This window comes from Glycine max, chromosome 6, assembly GCF_000004515.6.
Source record: "Glycine max cultivar Williams 82 chromosome 6, Glycine_max_v4.0, whole genome shotgun sequence".
Taxonomy (NCBI): Eukaryota; Viridiplantae; Streptophyta; class Magnoliopsida; order Fabales; family Fabaceae; genus Glycine; species Glycine max.
Genome location: NC_038242.2, coordinates 15,033,567 through 15,048,786, shown reverse-complemented (window position 1 = coordinate 15,048,786; position 15,220 = coordinate 15,033,567). Strand labels below are relative to the sequence as shown.

At 35.1% G+C, this 15,220-nt stretch overlaps 2 protein-coding genes across 2 annotated transcripts; both read right to left on the bottom strand.

The window, feature by feature from the left end:
• Positions 1–1,423: 1,423 nt before the first annotated feature.
• LOC100798197 (60S ribosomal protein L27a) lies at positions 1,424–2,186 on the bottom strand. The gene has a single exon (NM_001354863.1). It carries the CDS (start codon positions 2,135–2,137, stop codon positions 1,694–1,696), a length of 444 nt encoding a protein of 147 aa, NP_001341792.1. The 5' UTR covers positions 2,138–2,186; the 3' UTR covers positions 1,424–1,693.
• A 3,517-nt stretch (positions 2,187–5,703) lies between these two features.
• Positions 5,704–13,756, bottom strand: LOC100797667 (DNA (cytosine-5)-methyltransferase 1). Its single transcript, XM_014776536.3, has 12 exons — positions 13,209–13,756; positions 11,153–12,656; positions 9,360–10,863; positions 8,908–9,075; positions 8,032–8,230; positions 7,830–7,941; positions 7,590–7,737; positions 7,310–7,507; positions 6,921–7,199; positions 6,668–6,829; positions 6,373–6,591; positions 5,704–6,168 (listed from the first exon to the last, which is right to left on the bottom strand). The coding sequence occupies exons 1-12, from the start codon at positions 13,243–13,245 to the stop codon at positions 6,031–6,033; spliced, it is 4,668 nt and encodes a 1,555-aa protein (XP_014632022.1). The 5' UTR covers positions 13,246–13,756; the 3' UTR covers positions 5,704–6,030.
• Between the last annotated feature and the right edge of the window lie 1,464 nt (positions 13,757–15,220).

Below are 15,220 nucleotides of genomic sequence, written 5' to 3'. Positions count from 1 at the left end.
AAACTCTTTGTTGTAGTTATTATTTTCATAGTATTTTTTTAAAATAGGTCCTCTGACTTTTACCTCCTACATTGAGGGAGTTTTTCATGTTAAAAAATCAGCACCTTTTTATCAATATTTATCTTGTGTTTGGGTTACTTGAATGTTTTTTATGATTGTTTATTGCGCTCCTTATAAATTCTCTCCAAGAGGAGAAAGTTAATTTTCTCTCTTTTTTTTTTTAATATTTCGTTGCATGTGCCCAGCTTTTCCAACAGGTCATTCACTTGCTTTTGAAAAGTCTTTAGGTCTTTACACTTTTAAAATGATGAGATTTTTTTAATTATAAGAATGGAAGACAGATATTTAAGAATTTATAATAACTTAGGTATATTATTTAACCAATTCCATCGGGAATGAGAAATTAATCTGCTACGATAATTAAGATAGAATAAGTTAAACTATCCCAAAATCTCAATATAATGGAACATCTATGACCGAGGAACTAGCATTAGCTCACGGTCCTTGTAAAAGAGAACATGACTTATCAAAGGATGGTTTCAGGCTTTCAGCTTTCTACTATTCCTCCTCTAGTTAGGATCGGCTGGACTCAGACTCACCATAACAATCACTTTAATAAGCATTTCAAAATAACTTGATAAGTTTTAGGGCCTTTTCTTCCTACACTCCACGTTTTTCTAATTGCACCTCCATAATTCTTTAATTCCAAAATTGCCCTTACCTTAAAGTCGAGCTTCTTCACCCATTCCCCTCTGGCATTGGTAAGTTTGAGCTTCTCCAACCGTCATTCCACTTCGGCAAAGACAGAGAGGGCTTGAGATAAGTTGGTAGATTTTTTTTTCCATATATGCTTATATCATCGAATTAACAAATTCAGAATATTCAAAAAAAAATTATGCAATCATAATTATGTTTTCATAATTTCAGATACGGTGTTCCTTAAGGGTGTGTTTCATATTTTCGGATTAGGTGTTCAGTATTTTCATATTTTTAATTGCATTCTGGATCATCTGATTCATATGCTTTTTTAAAACATACAGGATTAAGTGATTCGGTAAAATACATCGTCGAGTGTCGGTATTACAGGTCAACAACTCCAACATAGATAATTAGGTTATTTGTTATTCTTTTGATTTGTTGAACTTTAAGGTGACGCTAATGCTTAGTGAGGAGCAGCATCAAATTGATGTAAACAAGACACTAATGCAATGAGGAGTAGCAACAAATTGAAAGATGGTATTGCTTGAGTTTTTTTGGGTGCAGAAAGTTGCAGTCGCACTACAACAACTCACTCTGTGTTCTAAGTCCCATGTATTAAAAACTAGCTAAATCAAACAAGTTTCCAGAAGAGCAAAACACATCCTTACTCTCTAATCACTTGTTTCCGTTGTCATTTACCGAATGTAAAATGAATCACACGAAAAGAACAAAACCCCTAGGGTGAAGTTCAATCCATAGCAAAAAACCTAATTTCAAATGTCATAGGTCCAATAATACGAAAGCTAACATGCTCAATTTTAACAATTTCGATAGATTCTAATGTCATCAGGCTGGCATAGTTAATCGCGCAAATTAAAATAATAAAACCTTCAATTTAATCCTGAAATATAGCAGAGACTAAACAACAACATAATCCAAAACAAAACGTATCAGAACAAAACCTAAATCGTTCAAAAAAGTGATACCGTCAAATTCAAGCGGTGAGAACAACGGCGCCGCCAGCCTCTTTGATCTTCTTCTCAGCGATCTTGGAAATAAGCTTGGCCTTGACCACAACGGGCTGGTTCTGCGGCAAAACGCCCTTTCCGAGAACCTTAAAGTACCCGAACTGCGTGACGTCGATGAGCGGCGCCTTGTTCTCCTTGGAGGCCTTGTCCTTCACTTCTTGCGGGACCAGGGACCACAGCTTGTCGATGTTGAGGATCGGAGAGTAGAATTTGTTGCGAAGCTTGTGAAAATAGCGCATTCCTACCTTGCCGAAGAACCCAGGGTGGTATTTGTCGAAGAGGATCCTGTGGTGGTGCATGCCTCCGGCGTTACCGCGTCCTCCAGGGTGCTTCCTGTGCTTTCCGATTCGACCGTGGCCAGCGCTGACGTGGCCCCTCTTCTTCCTGTTCTTCTTGAAGCGTGTTGTCATCTTCTCTTCTCTTTTCTCTCACTCTCCTCAGTTGATCCCTTGCAGCTCTGAGAGGAGGATTAGGGTTTCAAAATTTATAATATGTGAAGCTGCTGCTAGTTTTACTGTTTTGACCCTCCCGTGTGCGTGTTAAGCCTTTTTCTTTTCGGGCCCCGGCCCATGAAGTATTTTTTCAGCCCTACAAACTTTTAAAGTTCAGGAAAAAACCATTTTAATCCTCCATTCAAACCCGTCACATCCCTGTCTTTTTCAAGTTGAAACAAATATACAATAAAAGCCTGATTGTATTTTTTCAATCGAAATAAATAGAAAATGAAAACTTATTTATGTTTATGTGTACAAATAAAATATAAAACGAAAATATGTTTTTGCATCCAAAATCTAAAATGAGAACATTTTGTGTTTTATATTTTGATCACAATCTTGCACTATAACGAAAACATGATAACATGATTCCGTGGGAAGAATATTTTCTAAAGAAAAAAAAGTTTCAGCCACTTAGTAGAGCCAATAGCAATGGAGTTTGGGCCAATAGCAACTACCATTTTAGACACATCTTGCTTAATGTTTCAAAAATCTTGTCAATCATTAATTTACTTATTAGAATGCACAACTGTGTAACCAATAAAATAATATATACACAAAAAGAGAATATGACTCCTTTTAAAAGATTCACCAAACAAAAATTAAATATATAAAAGATATTGATTATTATTCCTAAAATATTTTAATTATTATCAATGATAATAACGACGACGGTCATGACAATGATGTGATAGTAGTAACAAAAATAATTATGGGAAGGGGACTACAATAATAGAGTTGATGACACCCATAATAGTGATGGAGATGAATTGGTCAATAATTAAACTATTTTTTTATCTAATAAGTCTTATATAAATTTGATTTGTTTTCTGAATCTTTTAAATATTTGGTGGTTACATGAGATTTTAATTCAAATATTTAAATAATTTAACATCAACTAACTATTATTTTATATGTTGTTTGGATTGTTATTATTAATTATTCTCATAGATGTATTATGAGCATTACACTTTTTTTTTATATGTTCTAGTATTATAATATACATGTATACATGTTCTAACATATATGTTGCTTTTTATATAAATGAGTTGGTTGGATCATTGTTCTCTACTTCTCTTCACTCATATATATATGCATGTCTATTCTAATCTTGTATGTTTTAATTTGCATGCACAATAATAGACATTAGTCTTTGGAGTAATTAACCATATATGCATGTGCGTTGTAACCAGTTAATTACATCACAATCTTTTTTAAGTTTTTATTATAATTATTATATTTAATTAAGATTAAAATATATTTTTTATCTATGTAAATATTGAATGTTCTGAATCTGTATGAAATTTTTTTGATATCTTTTGTGTCCTCACAAAATTGGAATATATTATTTTTTTATCCAAAATTAAGCTTAAACGGAAGATTTTGTGTAATAAGTTAACTTTTTATATTCAAGCATTCTTGTTAAAAAAAATTTCAAGCATATGTGGATTTTTTTAATTTAAATTGAAAATGTAATTTTTAGGGATTAAAAAATAACATAAAATGTATATTTTTTTTAAAAAAAAAATCACAATTTTTAACAATTAAAAACTGCCACAAATACGAAAGTTTTTTTTTATCCCAAACTCATAACAATCACCACCAAACACCACCTTAGGACCACCACCCATAACAGCCACCATCAAACCCACCAAGCCACCTCCATCACCAAACACTAAAGAACACCATCAAACTGAACCGTTCCCATCCACCCCCAAACACCACCATCAAAATCAAACAACAAACACAAAACATGTTTGCCTACATGAATCATCTTTCGATTCAAAAAACCACATTATGATCTTACGAGAATGAAATATAAATAAAAAAATTTATGAAAACAAATTGTAAACATTTTTATATTTGTGAATATTTTAGCCTTTAATTAATAAAGCAAGAGCGGGGAGTGATGCATGCAGTAAGTAGACCTATATGCCTGTGTGATGGTGGGCCTTGCTCTTTCTCACCTTTGCGGATGACATTTACTTTTGGGAACTGCTAGGGGCACCCAATTCTTTTGGGTTACATCCAGCATAACATGCGAAATTCCAGTTTTACCCTTTTATGAGCCCAAAACAAATTGGCAATTAGTATGAGACTTACGGATTATTAATGGTCCAAGTAGGAATTGAATATCTGACTTTCGCGTTATTAGCATAACGCTCTAACTAATCAACTGAACCGAACTAATAAACCAATTATGTAATAAAATAATTAATGTCATTATATATAATGCTAAAAATTTTAATGCATATGTAAATTTACATAATAAATTTTGTGATAATTAATTTTGATCTAATAATTAATTTGTTTACATATATAAATTGTAAATAAAAATCATAGGTATAATAAAAATTTACATATGTAAAAAATACCAAATTTATTTAATGACCAATTGTTGTAATAAACATTTAATACATCATTCAATTAAATATCATATCTATTTAATTTTCAATCACTATAATAAATATCCAAATACATCATTCAATTAAATATCAAATTTGTTTAACTATTAATTAATGTAATAAACATCTAAATACAACAATCAGTTAAATATCAAATTAGTTTAATTATCAAATTTTGCAAAAAATTAAATGTATAAAAAATTATAATTTTTAAAAAAATCCGAAACATACAAATTGACAATCCGTATGTTTTTGAATTTTTTTAATATGCACATCTTCTTCTCTGGCGACAAAAAATCACTAAACTTCATCGCATATCCGTAAACAACACACGTACACCATCGACGACAACAAACACTCACAAAAGGACGCTAATGGAAGTAAGTTACACTAAGGAAGTGCAATTTTACAAGAAAAAAAGATGCTGCAAAAATGAAAATTTTAATATGCTATTTATAACCGAAAACACCTATAAGGACATTTTCAATATTTTAGAAAACTGTTGGGTATACCAACAAAATTGCTGGGTGCTCCAAACAATTCCCTTTACAAGCTATGGAGAAGCAGGTGTAGATAGCAACATCCACCTTGGACCAATTTTGGGCAGTGTCTAGCCTAAAAGTAAACTTTGACAAATCAAAATCATTTGCTCCAAAGGTGTTAGTGATTGACACTTGGCATAAAGCACTCACCAAATATTTAAGGATTAATATGCCTTTCAGGAGAATGACTTTAATCATATCATTGAAAAAAATCATACAAGTTATTTTCACTTTATAAGAAAAGCTTATATCATGAATTTGATTAAGAAATTTAGGATTTGTTTAGTAAAATAATTTGACAAGTTAGAAATGAATTGGAAACACTTATTTTATAGTATAAGAAATACTTGATGAAATTAATATTTTAAAATGGAAAAGAAAATAATAAGTTTAGATACTATTTCAGCTAAACTCTAAAAGAAAGCTATAACTTATAAAAAGTTAGATAAATTATTTCATTAAATATCGTCCTCGATTAAATATTATGCAAGTTTCCTAGGTAAATAGTTTTTTTTGGTAGTTCTTAGCCAAATAGTTGCAACAACAAATATTCATAACAGGTTAAAAAAAATTGGTCTCAATTTTCAACTACACATTGGGAGGTAATCAATTCCCAACCATTTCTTTCATAAACAGCCAAAATACCATCTAATCAAGAAAATCCTAGTTGATAGAAAATGAGCATCATCCATTCAATTCCTTGGTTGAGGAAAGTTAAACAAGGAATTAGCCTCAACAAATGACCAATGGATATCACTATATACAAGGGTTTCTAGTTTTTGGAACCCGGAATGATGATTTGCAATATCTTGGTGACTGTTATGAATACAATAAGCATGACCTAATGTAGAAGGCCCATCTTCTAAGTGGAGCTCTTACTGTCCACTGCTTCCTTGAGCTTTCTCCCCAATGCTGATGCTAGAGGAGGAGGCACAGCATTACCAATCTGCCGGTGCTTGTGTATGATATTGCCAGCAAATTCATAGCTATCTGGGAAGCCCTGCATTCACAATAGATGAAAATATGCGTGGGTATAAAAAATTATACCAAACTATATGATATATTCCTATTTTTTAGGCAGAGATCATAAGGACAATAGTTTTCTAATTATTAATAATAGTTCAAAAATATTAGTAATTCCACCTTGTTAGGATTTCATTTCGTATCAAAGCATTTAGGGAGACAACTAGAGTAATGGACTTACTTGAGACCGAGCACATTCACGAACAGTAAGAATCCTATCTTGGTCAGGGTGGAAGCACATTCCAACCTTCCCCATTGGCTGAGGGTCTGTAACGGAAGTTGGGAAATTTCCTTGCCAATCCAACCTGCCAAACAGTCCCTTCCATTGATTGTGCCGCTTAGCCGTGTTTGGCAAGCACCATGGTATCAAATCAACAACTTGTCCACTAGACAGTTTTATCTGCATTTCATTAGATTTCACATATTAGATTAGATCACAAAATGTCGTGCTAAAATTCACAAATATTGAACATCACCTTTTCTTCTGGAAGGTCACGCCAATCAGCACCTGGTCTCTTGGGAATTTTCTGGCATCGAATCAAGTTCAATTCGTTCATCTCCTTTGATATATGATCAGTCAAGACAACCATATCACCTCGAATCTTCTTTTGAAACCATGAGACTGGATCATTTTGATACTATGCAACATAAAACCCAGTTAAGTAGTGAGTGTAGAAAAAACTCGCATTATGAAGAATATAAGACATGTATCTTTCCTATTTTACACACCTCCATGTTTCCTTTTGAGGCTCCATTGCCAACAGCTGGGAGATCACCAATAGTATCTCGAACAGTTATTGCACGTAAAGGAGCACCATTTGCAGTACTGCGGACAGCAGCATACTGGACATTTTCTGATAATGTGATCTTCAACTCAGGGGCCGAAAAGACGTGCACTGGTTCTGGCCATTCAGGAAGCACATCCTCAGGAGAAGCAGCCCATATGAATGCCCTTTTTCTTGACTGAGAAACCCCAAATGCTCCAGCCTCAAGGATACCAAACCTCACCTTTTAGACAAGAAGGAATGCATTCATTAGTTCCTTCCTTGAGGTTCAATTCCATTCATCGATTCTGAGTACAATTACTCAGGAAGAAAGATGCAGTAACATAATCTTACCTGATAACCCATCTCAAGAAGTGAAGCCAAAGTTAAACGGAATGTCTGTCCTTTATTGAAAGACACAAAGTTCCTCACATTCTCCAACAAGAAATACCTTGGCCGGAAATAATCAGCAAAGGATAAGAATGCCAATATCATCTCACACTGGACTTTACTCCAACTGCTCTGGTTAAACCTATTCATCCCAGAGAAACCCTGAAAGCAAAACAACGGTGTTAAACAATTACCCTACAATATATTCAACAGCACAATAAACAAAAAGCCAACAGCTAGAGACCTGGCATGGAGGACCACCATTAATGAAATCAACTTGTCCAGGCATTGGTAAACTACTTATTTCCTTCTCATCAAGCTTTGCAGCCAATTCTGCAGCCTCAGATGTTGAGATACAATCATCTGTGTCCCCACACTTCTCCATTACAGCCCTACATAACGAATAATTTAACAGTCACTTAAATAAGTTCCACTCTTGTCAACCTTAGGGCCTGGAATATGTTATCTAAATGGGATTATTTACCTAAGAATAACATTGCAATTGTTAATGAACACCAATGCCTCAGGATGATTAGCTTTAAATGCATCCCCGGCTGGTTCTTCATACTCAATAGCCCATTTAGTTGATGAAACTCCTGAAGTATTTTAGCAATAAAACACGTTATATTATGCATCAGTAGCATATACAGTTGGGTTTCTTTCTATAATTATATAGTTAAAATTACCTGACTGCTGCAACCCCTCTGATAAGCCACCACAGCCTGCAAAAATGTCCAAGGTTGCTAAACGTTTATCATTTAATGTTTTTCCTTCCTTTGTGGACTCTGAAACACCATCTCCCTCTATACATTTTCCTTTCCTCTTTCTAGCTGCAGCATCAGATGTTTGTCCACTTGAATATTTTACTTTTATATGAGCCGGCAACTGTCAAGCAATTGAAAAGGAAAATAGTTAATTATTGAAAAACCATACCTTGTACTTCCACCTGTTGTTGAATTGATGTCATGAAGAATAATAATGATGATGCTGTTATCTTAAGCTAAACTAAAATACTTAATTTAAGTTTAATTATTACAAAAATAATGGCAGATAGGCTATTAATATAGAACATTTACAATGATTTTAAATTGAGTATTGATCTACTAACAAGAGAGTTTTTCATAATACCAGTAAACAATGTCATTATGGCAACTGTTTGAGTTGATGTTTAGTACCAGTGAAAAACCTCAGTTGCTACAATGTAACACTTTCCAATAACATAAATTTAAGCTCCTGAACTATTTTTCTACTGAAAGTATGTATAATGTGAAACCAGGCAACAAGATCAAGCTTTAGAAAGATTATAACACACAGCAACACACCACAAAGCAATCATTGTTAATCAGCACTACAGAAAGGTTGTAATTAATGAAATCAGAACAGAACACAGCATACAGTAATTGAACTTAACCATACAATGAGTTCAATAACAAGAGTCCAAATAGGCCATAATGTAAAGCAGAAAATTCAATAAACCATAAAATTCCAATAATTTTGCAGATTTTTCTGCTGGATTAACAAGCACATTACACGCTTGTCTAACAGGGACAAGTACACAGTACCTTCTTCAGTGACCCAGTGGCAGGATCATACAAGAGCTCGCAGAAAAAAACATTTTGGAAGATTCCACCAAGAGCACTGCATTCGGGAATATCATTCTTTTTTCTGACTTGACATTTCCCTTCTATGGATTCTACAGAGATTATATATGTTTCATCACTGTAATACACCTAAAATATGAATTATCAAATACTAATCAGTATAAAAACTTGCGCAGAAGATAAACAAAGTAGAACCAATACTCAAATTATAAGAGCAATATGCACAAATAGCAGCTCACTTATCAGTCAGATCAAGCACCAATGACTTAGGAAAAATAATATTATAAAATCCACACAATCATGCTATTTAAGTTTTACTTGCTCTTTCAGTAAAATCATTTGTCATGCCTCTCCTATGTCCATGTGTGCATGGGTTGATTCAAGTTCAAGTATTAACTTTAAGTAGCTTATACCTCTCGTATATCAGAGCAATATGCCTTCTCATTTGATAAATCTTCTGGTCGGAAGAACCTCCTGATTTTGACTTGTGTAGATTTTATTTCAGCTTGTTTTATTTCCTTTTTGACAACAATCTCAAGCACTTGGCACACAACATAAGCTTTCAACCCCACATTCCTCCCACTTTTATGAGTTCCTTGCTCTATCTTTTCCTCAAATTCAAAAGGACTTACATAAACATAATCATCAAGAGAATACTCAGTTCCATTAAATAGGAAACCAGACTTGGAGGAATTTACTTTGAAAACATCCTTCTCCTTTTCAGCATCCTGTATTTTGCAAGATGGGCAGACACCAGACCCTAGACCCAATGTATCATGTGGAAGGGTGAAGAAAGCACCTCTTTCAGGCCAGTACAAGCTTTTACAGTAATAGTCAGTAGGTAGTCCTTTCTTCTTCCTTTCTTCTGCTTGAGTCCTGTCAACTCTATCTGCAATGATATTATCCTTTCGATGCTGATGCCCCCAAGGCCTATTTTGGATATTTACAACAACTGTCTGTTTGACATCATGCAGTCCCAAATCCCTGCACTCATTAGTCAAAAACACCTCTCTCTCATTAGCAGCATTGCCAAGAACAGTCTGACAACCACATTGCATCATCCTACCATGGAACATTTTTCTTCCAATCTTTGATTCAAACATATATTCAACATAATATATATCTGGAAATTCATCTGTTTCGTCAACTTCCACCAACACAGATCTTCCTACAGAAATAACTTCACCACGAATAATTGCCTGTTTATAAACAGGATATCCAGAACTAGTCTTCCCTTCAGGTTCCCCTTCCCATCTTATTTCTGTGTCAGCAGAAATTTTTTTGGTTTGCTTTGAAGCTGAATGTGCCTTTGGAGTTCCCTCCAAAAGTATTGTTTCCTCCTCATTATCATCATCTTCATTTTCTTCTTGTTCCTCCACTTCATCCTCATCCTTTAACTCACTAGCAATTCCCTCTTTTGAATCTTCTGGCAAGTGGTTTGAGTAATACTCTCCCCATATTCTATTGATCAGCCTTGTCGTTGTAGCTTGCATAGCTTTCCTCTTGGATACAACAGGACCCACTGCTGCTCTAGGATTTAAATTTGGTTCACTCCTTGGCACAACTTTCTTCTTCTTCACTAACCATTTGGTATGGTGGCGCTCTTCCATTTTATTTGTAAGACCAGTCACAAATGAAGACTTTCTGATATTATCATCAGGAAATTCTGCAAACAGTTGCAGAATTATCTGTCCATGGACAACAACATATCTCTCAACAGTCAATGGATCAGAAGAAATGTAAGAACCATCTTTCTGATTAAACTCAGATACTTTCCTGATGACATCTCCAAAGGAAAGGCGTGATACTCGGCTCTGCTCCTTCAGCAAGGTGATAATGCTTATAGCAAGCCTTGCAGTTTTCAATACTGTGTCATACCAAGGAGCATACTGCTTTGCTGGTTTGCCAAGTCTATACCTGAAAGGAATGAAGTATGAATGATCCTGGTTTTCATTTTGTGACATTTAGAACCAAATTATTCTAAGATGAATTTACAAACATTATCTACAGATGTTTGATTCACATGATATGACAAGTTCATCCATAACAGTTAACCCAATTTTCTTGCAACAATTTGGTTACAACTAGCTTTTATTGACATTTGACAGTTTGATGCCCAGGTAATCAAATGGATTTTCTAATTCTATTTTATTTGAAATATATATAAAAAAAATATAGCATTTATTTTAGACAAGAGGCATCATACCAGGCCAAATCAGTTCGGATGGATATGAAAATCATAGCTGATCCAAATTCAATCATCCATTCCTTTATGGCACTCAGATAAATTGGCATTCCATCAGCAACCTGGGCTCCAGAACCAACAGAAGAAGATTGGCCAGCCTCAGTATCAAGATGAAACCCACTCCCATCATCTGAAGTCATTATACCTGATCCAAAGATTGCAACATCAATATCTGAACAAGGTTTCATAGGCAGAAGTTCCAAGGAAACCAATCTTGCATCTGAGTTGTATAAAGACCAATTATGCAGCATGCTTCGAGGGAGATCTTGAGTGTCATATATGTCATAGTCATTATCAAAGACTATAAACTCATCTGTTTCTTGAAGGGAGGTTTTATAATAAGCAGGTAGAGGATAATCATTGGCAATCTCATCTTCATTAATTTTTATATAGTATTTGTTCGATACAGAGGTTGGTCTAGAGTTTTTCTTCTGCTTCATAGATTGCCAATACTCTTCTTCCTGCAACAGTCGTGCCAGCTTTGCATCCTCATCTTCCTCGTTTACAGAAGCTACTGAATCCATCTGATTCTTGTTTTCTTCATCTCCAACTCCTGAATCAATCCTTAAACTCCCATTTGAGGGCATTACTTGTGCATGTACATAGTTTGCTTGTTTCTTACTCTCATCTCTAAGAGCAATAAGAGCAGGGATATCTGCAAACGTCCTGTCATTGGCCTTGGATGTCATGTCCAAACCAATTAGTTGCTTATAAATGAACTCACCATGAGAAATAACAAAATCCTTTATAGATGCAGTTCCAGAAAAGCATTTGCTACCACTCATAGACCGCACCATGCCAGCAAGTAACTCATCAAGACTGATATCAGGGTCACCCCCAGAGGACTTCGCAAGTTTCAGGTATACTTCGATACATGCACGGGCCTTTTCAAGGAAAAGATCATAAACTTTTTTGTAACTAGCAGCAGGTTTCTGGCAATCATAATCAGCAATATCAGTAGAAAGCCATATCACTGGAGAGCCATCTTCATAGCCAGATATATCCCATGATTCCACTCGACCAAAGCCTTCACACTTAACACCTTTCTCTTTTTTCTTGCCTGTGCTGACTTCAAGCGGCAATATAAGTCCAGTGATAAATAATTCATTAACCTCCAGCACCTCAAGTGGCTGGGCTTTACCAGTTGCATCATGAAGAATGAACTCCGTGATGCGCCTATTTGGACGACCATCATCCTGTCCAGCTGTCATGCGGACAGCTAGACTTTCTTCTTCTACAATCTGATCTTTCTCCATTTCAATGAGGCAGGACTTCTCAGATATCAAAAAGGATTTCTCCTTCAAATTTTTACACGCTGCAGCACGTTTTGGCATTTTGCGTGTAGCAGCAGGCTGCTCACTGCTCTCCAACAAACTCCGCTTCTTTTGTTTATCTTTAACCATAACTTTCTCTTCGGTTTTGGAAACAACAGATTTCTGTTTGCTCTTGCTGTTCTTCTTAACGCCTATTTAGCAACAAAAATAAAAGAGAGAGAGGGAGAGACAGAGACATAAATACAAAAATTGTTGAGAAAAATAAGATAAGCAGTATAGAGGACACAACAAATGACAATTGGAACAGCCTTGAGACAGAAATAACTATTAAGTAACTTATAAGCGTCATAATCATTCACTATGCCTGTAAAATATAGAAGGACAAAAAGGACATAGAACTTTCATACATGATCACACAAGAGCAGATACATAATGATTATACTTACCTAGCATCAAATAGATTTCCAAAATATTTTCCATCATTTGGGTCTACCTTTTCTTCTCGTGTTAAAAACAAAATCACATGGAGATTTAAAATCTATTTGCCCTTCATCACAATGCATTACTAACAGGAGATATAAGGTTGGTCTAGTGGTGAATGGGAGAAAGGAAGAGGGGAGAGGTCACGAGTTTGAATCCCCCCACAAACAACATTTGTGGATCCAAAAAAACAACAATGCAATACTAACATCCTAAAATAATCCAGAAGAGAAGGGGGAGGGGGGAATGGATGTCATTATAACCTGGTTGAGAAGGATTCAGAAGAGAAGCGGAACCCATGTCTTCCACGATCTTCCGCGCTCGCTCGATAGTGAGATCGGCGATCCCCTGCGAGTCGAAAGAAACAGAAATGAAAATAGAGGCAGTCGCAGTTGTCGCGCTACCTTCACGGCGTGTTCCGGGCTTTGCGGCTACTACTCAGTCTGCGTCTCCGGGAAAAACCTCTGTCACCACCCTCTTGCTACTGCTCCATCTGCCTGAACAAATTAGGGCTAGCACTGAGCAAAGAACCTCAGTTTAGGGTTTCAGAGGAAATGGGTTGCACGGGCATATTTTGAATTTAGGGTTACCTCTACACACCTATTTAAGATTGGACCATTTTCTTTGGCGGGAGGGACCCAAATTTTGGGAGGGAGGGAGGGAGGGTTTTTTGTTTGTTTGCCGCTCATGAACCCTCAAACTGAAATTTTAGCAAATTTGAAAATTAGAAAAGGAAAATTGCAAAAGCTTTGGTTACAAAACTTACATGGAAATCAAAATGGTCATTGCATTTTGGAATTTCCCTTCCACCTTCATAGGATTTTGGATTACTTAGTGCATATTAAAGTTCATGATGTTAAATTTGAATTAAAAGTATGTTCAAAACTTAAGTTTGTTAAAAAAATGAATTTATATAGTGTGATTTACGTGAATATTTCTTTGCTCAAAAGTATGTTTGATAAAATGAAACTTTATGCTGGATAATACTTATCAAAGTACTTTTAAATATGTAATTACTGGAACTTTGTTTCAAAGGGGTCTATCTGAAATATCAAGTTAACTTTACGAAAAAAATTAACAATCTGTATATGGACGCAATTGCTAAATCACGCATCAAAACTATGCAGTAGCCACATCTTATGCAGAGTAAAGTTCCAAAACATGCTTTGGGATAAAATCATGATGTGTTAGAATCGAAACAAAGGCATGTCTCTACATGTAGAGATTATCAACATATTTTGCATCCGGTGAATCAAAAACAAGTTCTAATGTAATAATATTAGGGACACGGCCCAATAAACTCTTATTAAATGAGAATTTATTCATAAGCTTGATAGTGAAGTTTATTGAAAAGAGCTTATTATAATAAGTTTCCTCATGATACTTATTGAAATAAGATAAAAAGTGCTTACAAAAGATCACTATTATAAATTCAAATAAGTTTTTCTAAATGCCCCTTGGACCTATTTTGGAATGAGTAAATCATTAATTTTGTCCTCAAACTATTACCCTTTCTATTGAATGATCCCTAGTGTAAAAATAAATAAATAAATCTCTCAAGTAGTTCCTAAATATTAAAATTCATGCTAAGTAATACTCCAAACATTAAAAATCCTTCAAATTGGTTCCTTAACTCTACTCAAATACATCAACTTAAGAACTGAAGTGATGAATATTTAGAACTTTTATTACTTTGGAGACAACTTATGAGAAAGGGTCATACCTCTATGACAAAATTGATGGTTTATTCATTTTGGAATCTTCAAATAAATGGTAGAGAAAGTACGGGTGGGTAAGCGAGTCGGTCCGTCCCACGTAAAGGTTTGCCCGACACTATGTAGAGGTGGATAAGTTGGTAGTGGACCGAGTCAGCCCATCTCGCACTATTACATGAATTTAATACATTGGTCTCCTCCTGTCTTGCGAATCCCGTGAGCCAAACAGACTGGTCCACGAGTCTAGTTTTTTTATAGAAAAAATTACATTAGCGGTTCCAAGTTTGCGGACCAACCCACAATCCAAACCTGCAAAGCCCACGGGTTATGCGAGGCAAGCCTAAAATCCAACATAGTCATGGATTTAAAAAAATGGTCCATGGCTTGCACAGACCACGAGACCCACAAGTCGATCCATGAACTTGAGTCTGTTTACCCATCCTTAAGAAAAAAAGATGAAAAATTGAAATGTTTAAATGTCAAAGAATGCAAATGATAAATTACAATGAAGGGTATATAACAACATATTTGGGAAGGAAAAAAAAAATCATGCTCCTCGA